This window comes from Tachyglossus aculeatus, chromosome 6 (assembly GCF_015852505.1).
Source record: "Tachyglossus aculeatus isolate mTacAcu1 chromosome 6, mTacAcu1.pri, whole genome shotgun sequence".
NCBI lineage: Eukaryota > Metazoa > Chordata > Mammalia > Monotremata > Tachyglossidae > Tachyglossus > Tachyglossus aculeatus.
In genome coordinates this window covers 28763705-28786129 of record NC_052071.1, presented here as the reverse complement: position 1 = coordinate 28786129, position 22425 = coordinate 28763705, and the positions used below count along the sequence as shown (strand labels likewise).

General features: G+C 43.8%; 1 protein-coding gene across 1 annotated transcript in view; it reads left to right on the top strand.

The window, feature by feature from the left end:
• The window catches only part of IL1RAPL2 (interleukin 1 receptor accessory protein like 2), a 684340-nt gene that overhangs the window by 364922 nt on the left and 296993 nt on the right, over positions 1-22425 (top strand). The window contains exon 4 of the mRNA XM_038748640.1: positions 4100-4286. Coding sequence (XP_038604568.1) covers positions 4100-4286 — 187 coding nt within the window. The remainder of the gene's footprint in view (positions 1-4099; positions 4287-22425) is intronic.

The following is a 22425-nucleotide window of genomic DNA, read 5'->3' as shown; positions in this document are numbered from 1 at the left end:
CCATCTGGACTACTACATCAGCCTTCTCTCTGATCTTCCATCCTCGTGTCTCTCCCCACTTCAATCCATACTTCATGCTGCTGCCCGGATTGTCTTTGTCCAGAAACGCTCTGAGCATGTTACTCCCCTCCTCAAAAATCTCCGGTGGCTACCAATCAATCTGCGCATCAGGCAGAAACTCCTCACCCTGGGCTTCAAGGCTGTCCATCACCTCGCCCCCTCCTTCCTCACCTCCCTTCTCTCCTTCTACAGCCCACCCCGCACCCTCCACTCCTCTGTTGCTAATCTCCTCACCGTACCTCGTTCTCGCCTGTCCCTCCATCGACCCCCGACCCACATCATCCCCCAGGCCTGGAATGCCCTCCCTCTGCCCATCTGCCAAGCTAGCTCTCTTCCTCCCTTCAAGGCCCTACTGAGAGCTCACCTCCTCCAGGAGGCCTTCCCAGACTGAGCCCCTTCCTTCCTCTCCCCCTTGCCCCCCTCTCCATCCCCCATCTCACCTCCTTCCCTTCGCCACAGCACCTGTATATATGTATATATGTTTGTACATATTTATTACTCTATTTATTTTACCTGTACGTATCTATTCTATTTATTTTATTTTGTTGTGTGTTTGGTTTTGTTCACTGTCTCCCCTTTTAGACTGTGAGCCCACTATTGGGTAGGGACTGTCTCTATATGTTGCCAACTTGTACTTCCCAAGCGCTTAGTACAGTGCTCTGCACACAGTAAGCTCTCAATAAATACGATTGATTGATTGATTGATTAAAGTGGGTTTTTCAGGTGTTGGTAAAGGACACCTCCAGCAGCTCCCAGCCAAGGGGATCTTTCAGAGTGAGTAGGTGAATGTGGACATGTAATTAAGTGACTCTGTTGATGAGTGAGTTCGGTTACAGCACAGTAGCAGTCAGCCCCTCCTGGGACACTGTCATCGTATTTGGGCCGGTTGAAGTCCCAGCCAGGTCCGACCCACGAAGGACAGACCAAGGCTAGTTTTCCATCTTCGCTAAACTGTGGGCTGCCAGACAGCTCAGGGATGTGGCCCTGAGACTGAGGTGGAGCTCTGCGGGTCACAGCTCTGCCTCCCCTGGGCCGAGGTAGAATTCTGCCAGTCAAGGCCCCGCAGCCCTCAGGACTGAGGTAGAGCTCTGCAGGTCGTGGCCCCTGGGCTGGTGGAGCCTCTGAGTGTGAATGAGCTCTCCAAGGAAGCAAATGTGGAATGAGAATATTAGTGGAAAGAGCACGGGCTTGGGAGTCAGAGGTGGTAGGTTCTAATCCTTGGCTCTGCCACTTATCAACTGTGTGACTTTGGGCAAGTCACTTAACTTCTCTGTGCCTCAGTTCCCTCATCTGTAAAATGGGGATTAAGACTGTGAGCCCCATGTGGGACAACCTGACTACCCTATAACTCTCCCAGCACTTAGAACAGTTCTTGGCACGTAGTATGCACTTAACAAATACTATTATTATTAATAATAATTATTATATATAATATATATAATATATATTATTAATTATAATTAATAAAAATATTAATAATATTAATAATGATAATAATAATAGTAATAAGAAAGAGTCAGGGTGGGCTCAACATTAGGGAGGCTGATTTTTGCTGGGGGAAGTATTTTTGTTGTTTTTTCAATGTTATTTAAGTGCTTACTATGTACCAGGCACTGCACTAAGCACTACGGTAGAACCAAGTTAATCGGGTTGGACACAGTCTATGCCCCTCATGGGGCTCACAGTCTTAATCCCCATTTTACAGATGATGTAACTGAGGCACAGAGAAGTTAAGTGACTTGCCCAAAGTTACACAGCTGACAACTGGCGGAGCCGGGATTTAAACCCATCACCTCTGACTCCAAAGCCCGTGCTCTTTCCACTGAGCCACGCTGCTTCTGTACCATCCTGCCTGGGAACCCTTTCACACAACCAAAAAGTTCTCATTGGTGATACAAAGATAAATGTTATCAACAGCTCCTCTTCTGCCTATGCACATATCAGCTCATTTTTGGGGGTTTTTTGCTGCTCAGTGCATTATCATGGTACTTGGTTAAATAAACACCTGAGAACTTATTTTCACAAATATATTTAAGAAATTTTATAAGCTCTGGCTATCAAGAAATCTAATCAGGAGATTAAGCTGCATTGTGAGTGTGATCATTTGGCTCAAGCATTATCTTTTGAATATAGCCACCCAGGGGGGCTGCATTTCACTCATATGGCTCTAGGAAACCCAATCAAGAACTTTGAAAAAGCTGGGCTTATTGAAAAATTGTGTTTTGATTTGTCATCATGTTGCATCCAAAAACCAAGATAGGATAACTTGAATGTCAGTGATGTGCTTGACTATGAAACCTTGGCAGTAATCGACTTTATCATTTATTTAAGCATGTCATTTTAATCAACTTCATTTGTAAACCCCATGGGCAGGGACCATATGTAATTCTGTGTTATGGGCAGGGTCTGACATACCATTTAACCTCAGCAACATTTAAAAATAATAGTAATAGTCATTATCTTTAGTATTGATCAACATATTGCTTGGTGTTTTACCTTACTGGGCAGGAGAGTTATCACTTGGTCTCTGCTTTGCCAATGACAAAACTTGTTAAATTCTAAACTTGGCAGGTCCCTCCTTCCTGAAATCAAATCTTTTGCATTGTAGGATATGCCAAACATATCCTTTGTTTGTCTTTGCTAATAGTGCCACAAGGGCAGTGGTGCCAAAAGTTCAAACTAAAGGACAGTTCAGAAAGCCCCTCAAAAATCATTTATAATTGCTGTGATTGGATGGGGAGGTGGAGTGAGCATAATGATATTTAAGATTTAAATGTTTGTGGTTAAGAAAAAAGCTACTATTGGAGGTTGAAAATAGGAGTAATATAAGCTTCAAATGTTACGGGCAGGGAATGTATCTACCAACACTTTTGTATTTAATTATAATAATTATGGTATTTTTAAGCATTTACTATGTTTCAACTAATCAATCAATTGTAAGTATTGAGCACTCACTGTGTGCAGAGCACTGTACTCAGCGCTTGGGAGAGTACACTAAAGCAAAAACAGGCACATTCCCTGCCCGGAACAAGCTTATAGTCTAGAGGGGGAGACAGACATTAATATAAATAAATAAATTACAGATATGGACATTCATTCATTCAATTGAGCATTTACTGTGTGCAGAGCACTATTCTAAGTGCTTGAAAAGTATAGTTCAGCAATATAGAGAGACAATCGCTGACCACAATGGGCTTACAGTCTAGAAAGGGGGAGAGAGATATCAAATAAGAATCAAGCAATTTTTTTTAGAGGTAGCTGTTAAGCGCTTACTATGTGTCAAACACTGTTCCAAGTGCTGGTATGGTATGAGTAAATCAGGTTGGACACAGTCTCTGTGTCCTTGTCCCACATGGGGCTCACACGTGAAGTAGGGCTAGGGTTTATTGAGTGCTTATTGTGGGCAGAGCATAGTACTAAGCACTTGGAAGATGACACTATAACGTATTCCCTGCCTACAATGAGCTTAGTCTAGAGGGGGAATCAATCAAATAATAGTATTTATTGAGGTCTTTCCATGTGCAGAACATTCATTCATTTAATCATATTTATTGAGCGCTTACTGTGTGCAGAGCACTGTACTAAGTGCTTGGGAAGTACAAGTCAGCAACATATAGAGATGGTCTCTACCCAACGACGGGCTCACAGTCTAGAAAGGGGAGACAGACAAAACAAAGCTTGTGAGAGTTCAATACAACATACTTGGTAGACATAATCCCTGCCCACAAGGAGCTTCCAGTCTATAGGGGAGGGGAGGGGCACTGTGCTAAATTCTCCCATGAGCGTATCACAGTCCTACGGACATAGTAAGCACTCAATAAATACCCTTAATTGAGTGAGGGGATTGCTGTGCAAGCTTCAGCACTAGCAACTGTTGTAATGGTTCCTTCATCAGGGCAACTAGAAAATGGTTCTCTACTACTTTAATGTCTTACCTGATTTCCAGGTGAGGTTTAATGGAAAAATCAGTACTTCTTAAAGGGAAATAATGAAAACAAAGTGATAAACTCACAATAAAAGTGTTTTTCTGTTCTTCCAGAAACTCAACATATTGTATGAAGGTGTCAATGTCCTTGACAGTGGCTGAGAATGAATCAGGACTGTGCTACAACAGTCGAATCCGATATTTGGAAAAGTCAGAAGTCACTAAAAGAAAAGAGATCTCCTGCCCTGACATTGAGGAGTATAAAACTTCAAATGAAGAACCAAACGTTGTTTGGTACAAGGTAAGAATCATTATACTCCTCCTTAATGAATTTTCAGTCTCACACTGGTGTGGGAGTGGTAGAATATTTTTTGAAATATATTGCATCAAAAAAATCAGCTGAACCAAAGCCAAAATAATTTACACAGTTTATTAACCCAGGACACACTGTTGAGCCTCATGAATAATGCAGTGGAGCTGAATAGAGAGGTCTGTCTTCTAATGGGCGGGCTTATGGCTGTGACACGCTTGGTAAAAGTAGGTACACGATGGGTTTACGGCTTGCTAATCTACGAGTCCCATGACCAATGAAAGACTTCCAGTCAACCTTTGTGTGTGCTTCTCCCGATAGAAACATGGTCTAACAATCTGCCCTTCTGCCCCCTGCCCTTGGATTGTATCTGATTATGGGCAAATCTGCCTATTAAGCATTTGCCATGATTTTACTGGATGGAAGATCTGCCAGTTATCTCACCGCCCTCACGCCAGTGACGCAATCCCCTCTTGTTTTGCAGGAGGGTAGGTACATGGGGGACACTCAGCCTCCACTTCTCATAGCAGCAAGCACTCAATTTCCTAGGTCTCCCAACCACCGGTCCCATGTTCTTTTCAAAACAAAAGCTGTGGGAAAAGGGATATGAGAAACTGTGGGAGGAGGGGCTGGGGGAGTGCAGTTTGTATGTGATTGCTGGGGTTTGGGGTGGAAGAAGAGAGCTGTTTTTCTGTCCTTATAAACCTGGGGGTGTTTCAACACCTTTTTTAGGTCTGACAGTAAAGCTCAAGTAGGAGTGGAAATAGCAAATACTCTTTTCTCCTGCAGCTTTCCTTCTGCTTCCCCGTGATTGTCTACAAGAAACCCCCTGTTTTCTTCCTTGCTGGGAGCAGGTCAGAGAGATGCTGTGGGAGGTGCACATTTGAGACCCAGGTTTTAGCTTCAGGATAATTAGGAGTAAAGGGAATCTCTGAGGGGGGTGTCTAAACCTAGTTCCCGTCCAGGGGTTTTCTAGGTAAACCTTCCTGGCAATGTTTCCCCTCTTGGGCCGTGAATCCCCATGAAAAACCTGGCTGAAAACTGAAATCATGTAAAAAGAGCTGCCAGTCCCAAACTCCAAGACATAGCAGTTGCATACTGCAAACATCATGCATTCTATTATACCTGGCTTGAGCTGACGTTAAATTTTCCATCACAGGCACCATGCGGCATGTCGGATCAGAGAGACATTTTCATAAAAGTTAAATGAGTCTATTTTTATAGGGATCTGGCAAACAGTGATTCACAGAGAAAAATGTTCTGTAATTCACACTGTTAGCATATGCCTTGCTTTTCTGTCTTTGAGAAAAGCATTCAGAAAAGCCTGTCATTCAGACTTCCTTTCTCAAAGGAAATCTGTGTCTTGGTATATGGTACAATCATTAGAAGCTATCATGATAAGCATTTGAGGAGTTTCGGAACAGTTTTCTATGTAGAGATTTGCTGTTAATAAACAACCACCTTGGTAGCTGTGTGCCTCTTTGCAGAAAAGTAATGTGGACACACCCACTGGTTGATATGTTCATTACCACACATCAAAGGCTGGATGTGTCTCCATTCAGTTCTGCAGCAGACGTGCAAATGTACTCAATAAATGTGACTGCGATAATCGGAATAGTTAACTAAAAGTTAGTGATGAGTTTGCTGAAAGACTGTGCTATCATGGCATCAGCCCTGCCTGTTCCAGTTGATTGATGTATTTTCACTGCACGTAATCAGTTCATCAGTAATATTTCATGAGCACTCACTGTGTGCCAAACACTGTTCTAAGCACTTTAGAAAGCACAATAGAGTTAGTAGTCATTCTCCCTTACAATCTAAGGGTCAAAACGGATGTTAAAATAATAATAATTATTATGGTTAAGTGCTATTATTTGTTAAGTGCTTACTATGTGCCAAACACTGTTGTAATCTGGTATAGATACAACATGGGGCTCACAGTCTTAATCTCCATTTTACAGATGAAGTAACCAAGGCACAGAGAAGTTAAGTGACTTGCCCAAGGTCACACAGCAGACGTGTTGGAGCAAGGATGAGAACCCACATCCTCTGACTCCCAAGCCCAGGCTCTTTCAGATAGGGTAAACAACAGATAACAGGCTATGGGTCTAGGGGTGGGGTGAGTATCAAAGTGCTTAAGGAGCATACTCCTAAGTGCATAGGCAACATGGAAAGCAGGTGAATAGGGTGGGGAAATGTGAGATGAGTCAGGGAAGGCATTTTGGAGGATATGATTTAATAAAAGTCTTAATAAGGGTGTTGAAGATGGGAAGAGTGGACATCCATGTAATATGAAAGAGGAGGGAATTCCAGGCAAGAGGGAGGGTGGGAACAACAGATTAATAGTGAGACAGACAAGATCAAGGTACAGTAAGTATGTTGGCGATAGAGGAGAAAAGTGTGTGATCTGGGTGATAGAGGGAGATGAGTGAAATTAAGTAGGGGGGGAGAGCTGATTGAGTGGGAATTTATATGAAAATTTGGTGATGAAAGGAAGCAGGAAAATAAATTTGGATTTAAACAATCATTCAGGCTATCTTACTAAGAAAGTATAACGAACATGGGTTTTTCCATGGAGAAGCAGCATGGCTTAGTGGAAAGAGCACGGGCTTGGGAGTCAGAGGATGTGGGTTCTAATTCCAGCTCTGCCACTTGTCTGCTGTGTGACTTTGGGTAAGCCACTTCACTTCTCTGTGCCTCTGTTACTTCATCTGTAAAATGGGAATTAAGACTGTGAGCCCCACGTGAGACAACCTGATTACCTTGCATCTACCCCAGTGCTTAGAACAGTGCCTGGCACATAGTAAGCACTTAACAAATACCATAATTTTATTTTCCAACTTCATCTTATTGCTTCTTCCCTCTAGACTGTAAGCTCCTTGTGACTAAGGATTGTGACTATAAACTCTATAATCAATTGTATTTGCTGAGCATTGTGCTAAGCACTTGGAAAAGTACAGTGCCACAGAATTGGAAGACATGGTCTCACAGGTCACAGGGAGCTTACAGTGTAGAGGGGTAGACATATTAAATTATAGATATGTACGTAAGTGTTGTGGGGTGAATAAAGGATATAAATCCAAATGCCAGAGTGATGCAGAAGGGAGAAGAAGTAGGGGAAATGAGGGCTTATAAGAGGAAGGCCTCTTGGAGAAAATGTGATTTTAATAAAGCTTTGAAGGTGGGGAGAGTGAGTGGTGTTTCAGATATCTGTAGAGTACTGCACCAAGTGCTTGCTATAGTGCTGTACTCATAGTGAGTAAGATCAGAGAAGCAGCATGGCTTAGTAGAAAGAGCATGGACTTGGGAGTCAGAGGACCTGGGTTCTAATCCTGACTCTGCCACTTATCTTCTCTGTGACCTTGGGAAAGTCGTTTCACTTCTCTATGCCTGTTACCTCATCTGTAAAATGGGGATTAAGACTGTGAGCACCACATGGGACAACCTAATTACCTAGTATCTACCTCAGCATTTAGAACAGTGCCTGGCACATAGAAAGGACTTAAATACCATAATTATTATTATTAATAACCCTGTTATAGTTATAGATCAGGTGATGGGATTTTTCCATCTTTGTGTGATACTTATAATGATTAGCAAACCCAAAAAGTATAATGGCTTCTGTGTTTTCAAAACTACTGTATGTAGGGCATATTTTCTTCCAAAATATCTTGGCTTGTAATTCAAGTTTTAAAATAAATCCTAAAATGAAATATTTTCTTTTAGTATTCAGAATCTTTTAGCTTGACATTGAGCTTACCAGTTCTGCACGATAGTCAATTCCAAAGTAGACTCCCCCAAATTTGGGATAGCTTGATATTTACACTGTTGTCCTTTATTGCATATGTGGAAAAATAACCCAAAAAATCGTTATTCACAGAACCTCATGTTTTGTGCTTTTGAAATTGGAGAAATTTTCCATGGGCTACTCAAAATTTGGAAAGGTAAAGAATCTAATAGTTTCCCCAATTATTTGGTCATTTATCTGGAACATCTGAATACAAAGAGGACTTCCCTGACTAAGCCCTCCTTTCCTCCTCTCCCACTCCCTTCTGTTTCACCCTGACTTGCTCCTTATATTCATCCTCCCTCCCAGCCCTACAGCACTTATGTACATATTTGTAATTTATTTGTAATAATGTCTGTCTCTCCCTCTAGCCTATAAACTCATGGGCTGGGATTTTGTCTATTATTGAATTGTACTTTCCCTTGTGCTTAGTATAGTGCTCTGCACACAGTAAGCGCTTTATGAATACAGTTGAATGAGTACAAAGGGCAATAGCTTTTTCAGTCTTAGAAACCTACTGTTATTATTCATTCAGTTGTGTTTATTGAGTGCTTACTGTTATTATATCATCTACTTTGCAACTGCCTCTCAATAGAAAGGTGTTTTACTTACAATTTTCAAATTATTTTAGTTTAGAACCCTTTTATGCCTATATGTTTAAGGGTGGTAAGAATTCAAGGGTGAGTTGCAGTTATTTTCTTTACAATTTTTCAGCAACAGCAGGGTGCTGTGCTTAATGTACTGAATAGACCCAAGTGAAGTGAGAGATTTTCTTTCATTTCTCTTGTGAACAAGTAGAGTCCCTGCCTCCTGCTTTCTGTACATTCAGCTGGCTATTCAGTGAGGCAAGGAAGGGAAAAGGTTGAAAAGTTGGGTCAGGAGCTGATGTAAGTCATGGACAAAGGCTTCAGGAGTTGATTTGGGAGAGTATGTGCTTCTTGAGAGACAGTGTAAAGTTTTCAAACACAAAATAATAGGACATGTAAGGGCTCTTCCTATCTAGTTGGGGTGTGTGTGTGTCAGAGACAGAAACACATTCAGTTGTTTATTAAATCCAATCACTGACTTAACTGAAGTCAAGTTGTTGGCAACCCCATTCATCAATCTACCACTGTCTTTCCTTGTTTTCCTGCTTACTCACTGTGCCCTGATCCGGTCTAATTCACCGCTGACCCCTTTCCCATGTCCTCCTCCTAACCTGGAATTCCCTCCCCGCTCCACATATTCAAGATCATGACTGTCAAAGTATTATTAAGGTTGCATCTCTTCTAAGGAACCTTCCCCGATTAACCCCTCTATTCCCCTGCTTTCTCTCTCCCTTTTGTGTTGCCTATGCACTGTAACCCTTGTAAAGATCTGTAACCTTTAGCCATTTGATATTCACCCCACCCTCAACCCCATAGCCCTTATTTACATATCTTTAAATTACATGTTATAAATTATGTATATTAATGACTCACTCCCACTCTATACTGTAAGCTCATTGTGGGCAGGGAAAGTGTCTGCTAACTCTGTTGTCTTGCACTTTCAGTACAGGGTCTTGGGAAAATGGGAAAGTAGGAAAAAACAGTGACAGGTTGATGAATGGGGTTGCTGACAACTTGACTTCAATTCAATCAATCAAACAGTCGATCAACTGATAATTTATTAAATGGCTTACTATATGCAGAGCCGTGTACTAAGTGTTTGGAAGAGTGCAGTATCATAGAATTGGTGGACACAATCTTTGTTCACAAGGAGTCTAGAAAGGGAAAAGGACATTGAAATAAATTTCAGATAGGGGAAGTGGCAGGGTACTGCCAGTGGTAAGGATGTGTAAACAAATGGTGTGGAGCTGAGGGTGGGATGCATATCAAGTGTGAAAAGTGTGCAAATTCTTGTGCATAGGTGACAAAGAAGGGAGGGCAAGGTGGAGAAATGAAGGCATAGTCTGGGAAGGCCTTTTGGAAGAGATGTGATTTTAGGATGGCTTTGAAGATGGGGGCAGTGGTGTGTGACCGATATGAAGCGGGAAGGGGAGAGTTCCAGATCAGAGGGTGGATGTGGGCAAGGAGTCTGTGATTGAATAGATGAGACTGAGGTACTCTGAATTATGTTGGTCAATCGTATTTATTGAGCACTTACTGTGTGCAGAGCACTGTACTAAGTGCTTGGGAAGTACAGGTTGGCAACATATAGAGACAGTCCCTACCCAACATTGGGCTCAAAGTCTAGAAGGGGGAGACAGAGAACAAAACAAAACATATTAGCAAAATAAAATAAATAGAATAGATATGTACAAGTAAAATAAATAGAGTAATAAATACGTACAAACATATATACATCTATACAGGTGCTGTGGGGAAGGGAAGGAGGAAAGGCGGGGGGATAGAGAGGGGAAGGAGGGGTAGAGGAAAGAGGGGGCTCAGTCTGGGAAGGCCTCTCGGAGGAGGTGAGCTCTCAGTAGGGCCTTGAAGGGAGGAAGAGAGCTAGCTTGGCGGATGTGGGGAGGGAGGGCATTCCAGGCCAGGGGGATGATGTGGGCCGGGGGTCGATGGCGGGACAGGCGAGAACGAGGCATGGTGAGGAGATTAGCAGCAGAGGAGCAGAGGGTGTGGGCTGGGCTGTAGAAGGAGAGAAGGGAGGTGAGGTAGGAGGGGGCGAGGTGATGGAGAGCCTTGAAGCCGAGGGTGAGGAGTTTCTGCCTGATGCGTAGGTTGATTGGTAGCCACTGGGAGATTTTTGAGGAGGGGAGTAACATGCCCAGAGCGTTTCTGGACAAAGACAATCCGGGCAGCGGCGTGAAGTATGGATTGAAGTGGGGAGAGACAGGAGGATGGGAGATCAGAGAGGAGGCTGATACAGTAGTCCGGACAGGATAGGATGAGAGCTTGAACGAGCAGGGTAGCGGTTTGGATGGAGAGGAAAGGGCGGATCTTGGCAATGTTGTGGAGTTGAGACTGGCAGGTTTTGGTGACGGCTTGGATGTGAGGGGTGAACGAGAGAGCGGAGTCGAGGATGACACCAAGGTTGCGGGCTTGTGAAACGGGAAGGATGGTAGTGCCATCAACAGTGACGGGAAAGTCAGGGAGAGAGCAGGTTTTGGGAGGGAAGACAAGTTCAATCTTGGACATGTTGAGTTTTTGGTGGCAGGCAGACATCCAGATGGAGATGTCCTGAAGGCAGGAGGAGATGTGAGCCTGGAGGGAGAGAGAGAGAGCAGGGGCAGAGATGTACATTTGGGTGTCATCAGCGTAGAGATGATAGTTGAAGCTGTGGGAGCGAATGAGGTCACCAAGGGAGTGAGTGTAGATCGAGAACAGAAGGGGACCAAGAACTGAACCTTGAGGAACCCCTACACTAAGGGGATGGGAGGGGGAGGAGGAGCCTGCAAAAGAGACTGAGAATGAATGACCAGAGAGATAAGAGGAGAACCAGGAGAGGACAGAGTCTGTGAAGCCAAGGTTGGATAGCATGTTGAGGAGAAGGGGGTGGTCCGCAGTGTCGAAGGCAGCCGAGAGGTCGAGGAGGATTAGGATAGAGTATGAGCCATTGGATTTGGCAAGCAGGAGGTCATTGGTGACCTTTGAGAGGGCGGTTTCCGTGGATTGTAGGGGATGGAAGCCAGATTGGAGGGGGTCGAGGAGAGAGTTGGTGTTGAGGAATTCGAGGCAGTGCATCTAGACGACCTGTTCAAGGAGTTTGGAAAGAAATGGTAGGAAGGAGATGGGGTGATTACTAGAAGGTGAGGTGGGGTCAAGAGAGGGTTTTTTTAGGATGGGAGATAAATGGGCATGTTTGAAGGCAGAGGGGAAGGAACCAGTGGAGAGTGAGCGGTTGAAGATGGAAGTTAAGGAGGGGAGAAGGGACGGAGCGAGAGATTTCATGAGATGAGAGGGAATAGGGTCAGAAGCACAGGTGGCCAGAGTAGCACTTGAGAGGAGGGAGAAGAGCTCCACTGAGGATCCTGCTGGGAAGGATGGGAAAGTAGCGGAGAGTGTTGAGACCCAGGGGGCTGGATAAGGGGGGTAGTGACTTTGGGGAGGTCAGACCTGATGGATTTAATTTTATTAATGAAGTAGGAGGCCAGATCGTTGGGGTGAGGGAAGGAGGAGGGGGAGGAACCGGGGGCCTGAGAAGGGAGTTGAATGTATGGAAGGTGTTAGGGAAGTGAAGTGCATGGGCTGTGTTGTAGTATGAACTTACTATGTATCAAGCACTGTTCTAAGCGCTGGGGTAGATACAAGGTAACCAGGTTGTCCTACATGGGGCTCAGTCATTATTCCCATTTTACAGATGAGGTAACTGAGGCACAGAGAAGTTAAGTGACTTGCCCAAAGTCAAACAGCTGACAAGTGGCTGAGATGGAATTAGAATCCACAACCTCTGACTCCCAAGCCCGGGCTCTTTCCAATTTAGCCACACTGCTTCCTGAGATCTCTTGATTATAACCTCCCCTCTAAGCTGAAAGCTCCTCGTGGGTACTCAATAAATGCCAATGATCAATGTGTTGAGGCAGAAGAGGAGAGCCGATTGAATGTCTTAACGAGTAGTAACTAACCACACATTTAGGGGTTAGATTTCCAAAGAAAGTCAGCTTATTTCTTTCAGATGGATAGTTTTCTTTTCCACAAATAAGGGCGAAATGCTTTAATTTCCACAAAACATTCATCCTTTTGTGATTCAATAACTCCCCTTTAACAAATTGCGTCAGATTCTGCTCTGTGTCCAAGATCATGCCATTCACAAAAAAGGAAAGAATATGGTCAGGAATTGACTCTTTATAGGACAAAATAAATAATTCAATAAGCTGAAGTCTTCCGAGCAAACTCAATGTTAGTGAGGAAATGTTTCATTTCATGTCACTGTTCATTCTGGTTCTTTTAAAAAGGATAAATAAATATCATTGAATACAATGCCAGTACTTTCCTCCTGAGGTGTTGTTTCAGAATCAATCAATCAATCATATTTTTTGAGCTCCTACTGAGTGCTGAGCACTGTACTAAGCACTTGGGAGAGTACAACATAACAGAGTTGGTAGACAGTTTCCCTTCAGAAGAATTTGGGTTTTGGTCCTTGTCATACCTCTAAACCTTTTTCCTCATACTGAGTCACCAACTGCTTTTCAGCCATAAGTTTAATTTTGCTGTAAGGGAAATTGCCAGAGATGCCTTTACCAGGTGGAATTAGAAGTAATTATAATGAAGGCTTGTTTTCATTTTCTAAAGTTCAAAAAACCCCACGCCATTCATCTTTACTTGTCTTTTTATTCTTGAATGTGCCATTCAAGAGTATAGAACGCAAATCACTTAAAAACAGGGAGAGCATTTGCAGATTACATGTAGGGAAATGATCTATTTATGCTCCTTGTGACACTAAAGACACTGATTATGCAACAGCCCTTAGAGGAATGAATTCAAAGAAGATTGCGAATGCTGCCAGAGAGAATTTCTCAAATTTTATAGTTTGGAGGATTTGGGAGAATAAATTTCACTTCATGATTTCGTCAAACTATATTGATGTATAAAATGGGAATAAAACAAGACTGAGGGCAAAGTTAAAGACTTTAGTTTAACAGCCATCTTAACTGTTAAGGATGTACCAAGGGGGCGACCATCCTGTTTTTCCAAGCACCCAGTGGCTATTTTTGGAACACCAAGCCTGGCCTCGAAGAGGACTGTAGGTTTCCCTTTACTCTTCATCTTTCTAGAACAGTTGAATAAGAAACACAGAATCATAGAACTGTAAAAGAAGCAAATGCTCATTCTATTTAAAAAAAAAAATTCCGTTTCAGGCCAGAAAAGCCCAGTGAATATTCCCAGAGAATCATTACAGGTTTAAACAACTCTAGCGTGAGAACATTCTTTGTGCTTTAACCTAAGTCCCCTCTGTTGCAGTGTAAGCCCATTCACTCATTCATTCCTAGATGAAAAATTACCTGGTCATTAGCTCCAAAATTACGTACTAAACTTGAAGGTCTGTATTGTTTCCCTTCAATATTCCATTTTCAGTTCAAATAATCTTGATGCCTCATGGGCACCAAGTCAGACTTTGTGTACTGAACAGTTTTATGAGATGGTTGCTTCCCTGAAAGAGTCATGAACTCTGTGTTAGGATATTTAGTGATTTGTATCCACTTTTTCCCTTTATAAACTCACTATTTGCCTTGGTTATTAAATCACAGAGCAGAGACCATCAATTAAAAACATATTCAAAGTCGCCCAGAGGCAGATGATACTATTGTAGAGTAATAAACGACTAAAAAGAAGGGAGATATGTAATTTATGGGTTCACTGGTCCAAGTACAGTAGCTGCCAAAGTAGATTCGGTGACTCGGTCAGCAGATGTCTCTGTTGTGTACACCCAAGTTCCTCACTCGCAGCTGGCAGGAAACTTTGGCAGCACAGTCAGTTTGGAAAAATAATTTGCAAGTCTGATGTTTACATTTTTGCCAAGAATAAGGGTATCTAGTGCAAGGCTTGTAAAGTTAGCTGGCCAGATTAAGATCAGAAATAGTTCTTTACTTCTAGGAATAATAATATCTTAACCAAAGCCTTCTGAAACTTCTGTGAAGCGAGATGAATGTTCTCTTTAATTACAGGTGAATGACTAGATCTCAATCTGATTAGCATTCAGAAATCACAGCTTTCCTGGGCTGTCACTGTCTCTGTACATAGAAGTGTATTGTAGGAGCTAGTCTTTAGATTGTCAAGATAAATCAATCAATGGTATTTATTGAGTCTTTACTGTGTGCACAACACTGTACTAAGCGCTTAGGACAAGTACATTCAACTGAGTTGGTAGACAAATTCCATGCCCACAATGAGTTTACAGTCTAGAGGGAAGGACAGACATATATAGATATATAGATATATATATATAGATATATATAGATATGAACATAAGTGCTGTGGAACTGAGGGTGGGGTGAAAAATCAAATGCGTGAAGGTCACAGATCCAATTACAGCGATGATGCAGAAGTGAGAGGGAGCTGGGGAAAAGAGGGCTTAATCAGGGAAGGGCTCTTGGAGGAGATGTGACCTTCGTAATGCTTTGAAGTTAAGGAGAGTGGTAGTCTGGCATATATGGATGGGGAGGGAGTTTCAGGCCAGAGGGAGGATGTGGGAAAGGAGTCAGCAGCGAGATAGGCAAGACCAAGGCACAATGAGCAAACCGGTGCTACAGAAGCAAAGTGTGCTGGCTGGGCTGTAGTAGATCAGGTAGGATGGGGTGAGGTGGTTGAATGTTTTAAAGCCGATGGTAAAGGAGTTTCTGTTTGATTGCAGAAGTGATATCCCCCTACCACTAGTCCCATGCTGCTGCTTCCCAGACATATGTTCCTCTCCTTCCCAATTTCCCATTCTCTTTTCACCGTAAAATGTTACTTAATTACATATGCACCTAGACATACATAAATGAATTTGGCTACATAAAACCCCAATATGTGCAGTCCTAAACAAATGCGTAAATACAGGTCGTCATCTCCTGTTTATTCTGAACTAACAAAAACTGTTTGTAACCAAATATCTGACTGAAAGCCTCTACTTTCTGTTTAGGTCAGGTCTGGACGGTGAATTGTAGTTACTGGAAGAAATACAACCTCCAACCTTTTCTGCCTTCTTAGGTATCATGGGTTGTCTTTCTTCAGTGATTATTTGAAGCCTATCGCTCCTCTTCTCAAAAATCTCCATTCATTCGAGCTGTGTGACCTTGGGCAAGTCACCTGACTTCTCTGTGCCTCAGTTATCTCATCTGTAAAATGGGGGATTAAGACTGTGAGCCCCTAGTGGGACAACTTGATCACTTTGTAACCCCCCCCAGCATTTAAAACAGTGCTTTACACATAATAAGCACTTAACAAATGCCATCATCATCATTATTATTGAGCACTTACTATGTGCAGAGCACTGTACTAAAGTGCTTGGAAAGTACAATGCGGCAACAGAGACAATCCGTACCCAACAACTGACTCCCCACTGTTTCTCATATGACACAAACAACTCTGGTCCATCAGCTTCAAGACTTGCTGTCAGCTGGCTGGCTTCCTCTTCTATTTCTGTTCCCTTCATCACCCACTCATCCTGAATAATTCCCTCCCCCACCCCACAAACTAACCTTCCTTCTTGATTCTCCCATCTTTGATTCACTATTGTAATGAAGCCTCTGCCTGGAACTCATCCACATTCCCATTCACTCTTTAAAGCCTATCTAAAATGCCATATTCTCTAGGGTCATTCCTTGATTAATTCTCACCCTTCCTCATCATGCCACTCATTCCATCAGCCATCATGAGTTCTATCTCACTTATTTCTATTTATTATTTATTTATGACAATTATATATTTTTGCCATCACCCCCAGTGAGGTGTAGCATAGGGAACACAGAGATCAGAGCTCCCTCCAAGTCAGGCACCTTGAATTCCACGCCCTTTGGGTGGGCTCAGCATGCGACCACCAGCCTAGATTCTGAGTGGAACATGTACTGAGTGCAGGCCGCTTTTATAATAATAATGATAATGGTATTTGTTAAGGGCTTGCTATGTGACAGGCAGTGTACTATGCGCTTGGATGGATACAAGCAAATCAGGTTGGACGTAGTCCCAATCCCACATGGGGCTCACGGTCTCAGTCCCCATTTTACAGATGAGAGAACTGAAGCATAGAGAAGTGAACTGACTTTCCCAAAGCCATCCAGCAGACAAGTGCCAGAGCAGGGATTCAGGCCGGTGCTCTGTCCACTATGCCATGCTGCTTACAAGGGTGGGATTTTAACACATCCTTTTATTTGCATCAGGCCACCCTTGGCTGACAAGGTCAGCTCCCCTTAGCCTTCCCGAAGATGCCCCTCCTCACTCTCAGCTTCAAGGCTCTCCATCACCTTGCCCCCTCCTACCTCACCTTCCTTCTCTCCTTCTTCAGCCCAGGCCGTACGCTCAGCTCCTCACCAGGCCTCGTTCTCGCCTGTCCCGCCGTTGACCCCCGGCCCACGTCCTTCTCCTGGCTTGGAATGCCCTCCCTCCACACATCTGCCAAACTAGCTATCTTCCTCCCTTCAAAGACCTACTGAGAGCTCACCTCCTCCAGGAGGCCTTCCCAGACTGAGCCCCCTTTTTCTTATCCTCCTCCCCATCGCCCCCCTGCCCTAACTCCTTCCCCTCCCCAAAGCACTTGTATATATTTGTACAGATTTATTACTCTACTTATTTTACTTGTCCATATTTACTATTCTATTTATTTTATTAATGATGTGCATATAGCTACAATTCTATTCATTCTGATGGTTTTGACACCCGTCTATATGTTTTGTTTGTTTTCTGTCTCCCCCTTCTAGACTGTGAGCCCGTTGTTGGATAGGAACCATCTCTATGTGTTGCCGACTTGTACCTCCCAAGCGCTTAGTACATGCTCTGCACACAGTAAGCGCTCAGTAAATACGGTTGAATGAATGAATGAATGCATGCACCCACAGGAGCGAACCCTCATTAGTTTCTGTGACTTCTCATTGGCGGTGGATCCCCAAATTGGCATCCCTTATTCTCCAATGGCCCTCGTTCATCCTTCTTAGGCCCGCTTCCGACGGGCCTTTGCTCTCCTCCTCATGGCCTGCTCTGCCATCTTGGAGCCGCGAGGCCTGGGCCCAAGGGGCCGGTGCTGGGGGAGCCCCCCAAAATACCAAGCAGGGGGACCCGCCGCGACCCCCTTGATGTTAGAGTTTGTGTGGGGGAAGGGGGCGGTGGTTCTGGCCCTGGTGGTGGGTTTGCAGGCGGGCACGGAGGCACCTGCTGAAGCCCGCGGTGGCAGCTCAGGCCCAGGCCTTAGGCAGACACCGTGGGAAAGGGTGGCGTCAGCAGGGCGGAGCCACCCGGGAGCACGGGGGAAACAAGGCGGCTTGAATCTCCCACCCCACACTGTGGTTCAGAGCCACGGAGGGGAAGGAGCATGGGTTGGTGGGTGGATTGGGGGGAACCGTCACGGATGCCAAGGCAACGCCTTGGGTGGGGGCTCCATGTTAGGAGACGCCTGGCGATGCCCTGTGGTGGCCACGACCTCAGTGCAGGGGGCTCTGTGTTAAAGACTCTGCGGAATTCACCTCCCTGCCCCGGACCCCAAGCCAGAGGAGGACAAGGGTAACAATTCTATATTTCTGAAATTTCACATATGCATCAGTATCCCCTGTCAACTTGAAGATTCCTTAAAGTCAGGATTACAATAATGATAATAATAATAATGGTGTTTGTTAACCGCTTACTATATGCCAAGCATTGTTCCGAAGCGCTGGGGTAGATACAAGGTAATTAGGTTGTCCCCCTTGGGGCTCACAGTCTTAATCCCCATTTTCTAGATGTGGTAACTGAGGCACAGAGAAGTTAAGCTACTTGCCCAAAGTCACACAGCTGACAAGTGGCAGAGCCAGGATTAGAACCCACGACCTCTGACTCCCAAGCCTGTGCTCTTTCCACTAAGCCACACTGCTTCTACACCTGTCCCTCCTTTTCTTTAAGTGCTTTTTATTGCCCTCAGTGCACAGTAGGCGCTCAATAAATACGGTTGATACTGAAATAGTCTGGAATTCATTCATCCGACAGTATTTCTTGAGCACTTATTGTGTGTAACGCACCAAATTAAAGCTAAGAATTAAAATCTCACCTAACTATCCTGGTTACACTAAGCTGGCACTATCTAGAAATTTTTCGGAGGACAACTAATGCCTAGCTCACATTTTAATGAGTATATTGATTCCTTAAAGAGCAGAGTCAATCAAGTCATGTCAGATGTATCCATATTCTACCCCTTCCAGCCATGCTGCGATGGGAAATGTTCATTTTACACACCCTTGGGTGTGGCTCTGTCATAAGGTTTACTTGGCCGCAGATCCCTCAAAGCCATACTGTGAAGAACCGACCCAAAGTTTTATGGTAAAGTATGAGGTCTCAGGAAAAGAACCATGTAAAACTCGTTTGAAATGTTTTTTAAGGTTTACCACAGCTTTCAAATGCAGGCTCAAGTTAAACCTAACTGTAAACCATAGTTTAGGAGCACCATCAAAATAGTAGATAAAAGTTCTGAAGTCATATAACCTGTTTTTTTTTAATTCTTCTCCATGAGATGGGGATTGACCTAGCAGAGATATTATAAAGATAACAAATAAATCATTCCCAAGTAGTGATGTATAAAGGGTAGTGAAATGGTTCCTAGAAAATTGTTCTCCATCTCAGGCCATAATGGGGTGCAGTGAACTATAGACTGCTAGAAGGCAAAGGGACTTTGAGGCCGTTGAAACGTATAGAGCCCTAGAACTGTGAGACCGTTCTTGGGTAGGGATCGTCTCTATATGTTGCCGATCTGTATTTCCCAAGCACTTGGTACAGTACTCTTCACACAAGTGCCCAATAAATACGATTGATTGAATGAATGAATGAAGACAGGTGTGCAGGAACTGGTCCCACCTGTTTCCAGTATTACCATTAGGAAGGATGACGCTGAGGGGAGCTGTCCATTCCTGTGGCTTTCTTGCCACAGCAGCCCTTTGCTGGCCAGTAACAGCCCTTGAGACTACCCAACACATTGAGATGCAGGCTCATTCAATCATTGTCATATTTATTGAGTGCTTACTGTGTGCAGAGCACTGTACTAGGCGCTTGGAAAGTACAATTTGGCAACAGAGACAATCCCTACCCAGCAATGGGCTCACAGTCTAGAAGGGGGAGACAGACAACAAAACAAGTAGACAGGCATCAATACCATCAAAATAGATCATTAGAATTATAGATATATACATATTAATAAAGTAGAGTAATAAATATGTACAAATATGCACAGGTGCTGTGGGGAGGGCAAGGGGGAGAGCAGAGGGAGGGAATGGGGCGATGGGGAGAAGGAGCTGAGGAAAAGTGGGGCTCATTCTGGGAAGGCTTCCTGGAGGAGGCAAGCACTCAGTAGGGCTTTGAAAATGGGAAGAGAGCTAGTTTGGCGGATGTGAGGAGGGAGGACATTCCAGGCCAGAGGTAGGATGTGGGCCAGGGGTAGACAGTGGGATAGACGAGAACGAGGCACAGTGAGGAAGTTAGCAGGAAGGGAGTGGTGTATGCAGGCTGGGATGTAGGAGAGAAGAGAGGTGAGGTAGGAGTGGGCAAGGTGATGGAGAGCTCGTCACACGTTATGCAGGCCTCGTATTTGAAAATTCTGTCTGACTTCACCTGAATTTACACAGTGTTGGCCATTCTTACCAGATAAACTGACCACCCTCCCCACTCCAGATCCCTCCTGAATCCTTCCAAACATGGCCACCACTTCTGGATTATGAAATTTAGCAGCAGTAGTCACGATGGAGGGCAGCTGGACAGTGAAAATGAAGTATTAGACATAAAGTTGTTGGTTAGCCGCCTCTCTGATCCCTCTGCCTCCTGTCTCTCCCCAGCCAGCCCATACTTCACTCTGCTGACTGTATCATTTTTTCTAAAAGAAAAAAAAGAGTCAGTCCACCTCTCCCCACTTGGCTTTAAAGCACTCAATCACCTTGCTCCTTATTTTACCTCACTGATTTCCTCCTTACAACTTAGCCCGTTCCCCTAGCACCAACCTACTCATTGTTCCTCCATCTCAACTTCCTTGCCATAATCCCTTGTCTGTGTCCCCTTTCTGGCCTGGAACTCCCTCCCCCTTCATATGTGACAGACTACCACTCTCCCCACCTTCAAAAAGCCCTATTTAAATAAAATTTCCTCCAAGAGGCCTTCCCCAATAAAACCCTTATTTCCCCTACTGCCTCTCCCTTCTGCACCTCTCTGGCACTTGAATCTGTGCCCTTTAAGCACTAGATATTCACTCCTCCCTCAGCCCCACAGCAGGTATGTACTTAGTTGTAATTTATTTTAAAGTCTTTCTCCCCCTCTAGACTGTAAGCTCCTTGAGTTCAGGGGATGTGTCTACCAACTCTTCTGTGTTGGACCGTCCCGAGTGCTCATAAAGTGCTCTGCACACAGAAAGCAGTAAGTAAATACCACTGATTGATTGGGTTTTGTATCTACTAGACAGGATGGACCACATGACTGGCCATCCTAGTAGCAGTGCTCTAGGATGAGATGGAGTGGAAACTAGCTGACTAGTTTCAAATGTGGCATAGTGGAAAAAACACAGGCCTGGAGTCAGAGGACATGGGTTCTGCTTCCAGCTCCTCCACATGTATGCTGTGTGACCCTGGGCAAGTCACTTAACTTCTCTGGACCTCAGTTACCTCATCTGTAAAATGGGGATTAAACTGTGAACCCCTTGTGGGACAGGGACTGTGTCCAACCCAGTTAGCTTGTATCTATCCCAGCACTTAGGACAGTGTTTAGCACGTAGTACATGCTTAACAAATACCACAATTATTATTGTTATTAACACACCAATTATAGTAACTCCTTCCTTAATAAGTAAGAGAAAACTGGCTGGTGTTGAATCTCATTCCACACCACAGGATAATGGCTACAATTCAGTAATTAAACAACTTTCTCTGGCATGTTCATTTACACATCCATCAAATGCAAGAGGCAGAATAGCATCTGAGGAGAAGACGAAAGAGAGAAAGAGTATGTCTCCTCTCTTGAATCTCAGTGTGCCTGAATCCATGCCTGCCTGATTTTTTTCCCAGCTGCTGGGGCTGACCCACCTTCTTCTAGGAGGTCCCAATTACCAAAGGATTTGGGGAAACTAGCTACTGAAAAAGGGAAATGTTCAGGTAATGCGCTTAACTACTTCAATTCTCCTTTGGTCACAGTTTCATCTCCCATATGGTCGTGAATATTTAAGCAACGAAGCTCCATGAACATTTGGGTGAGTTACAGAGAGTGAGTGAAGGATAGAAGAAATTTGAGAATCACAGGAATATATTATGGCCTGTGGTTGGGAGCTTTTGTGTGTGTTGTTTAAAGTGCAATTATGCCCGTTTTTGGTAAACAGTGCTTTACTCCGCATATCTAGAGTGAGAAATTTACTTCTTAAAATCCAAACAAGGGATACAGTCTGGGAAAGTAAGAATGTTAGGGCATCTGCTCACAAACTCCTCCCCACATCTAGAAGAGGGAAAATGTCTCCTTTCTTTGAATAACATTAAAATGTGTTTACAGTCAATCAGTGGCGATTTATCGAATACTAAGTATGTGCAGAGAAGTGTACAAAGCGCTTGTGGTAGACACATTCCCTACCCAAAATGAAACACTGTTTTTCAAATGAAAGAAGTCCTGTTTTCATTTTTCTTTCAGAAATAGCCAGTGGGACTATATTATAATATAATGAACTTCAGAATGCTTATTTAGTAATACAAGATAAGATTCAGAGTAGATTTTTGGATCAACATAAAAATAATTTGTGTGTGGTTGTTTC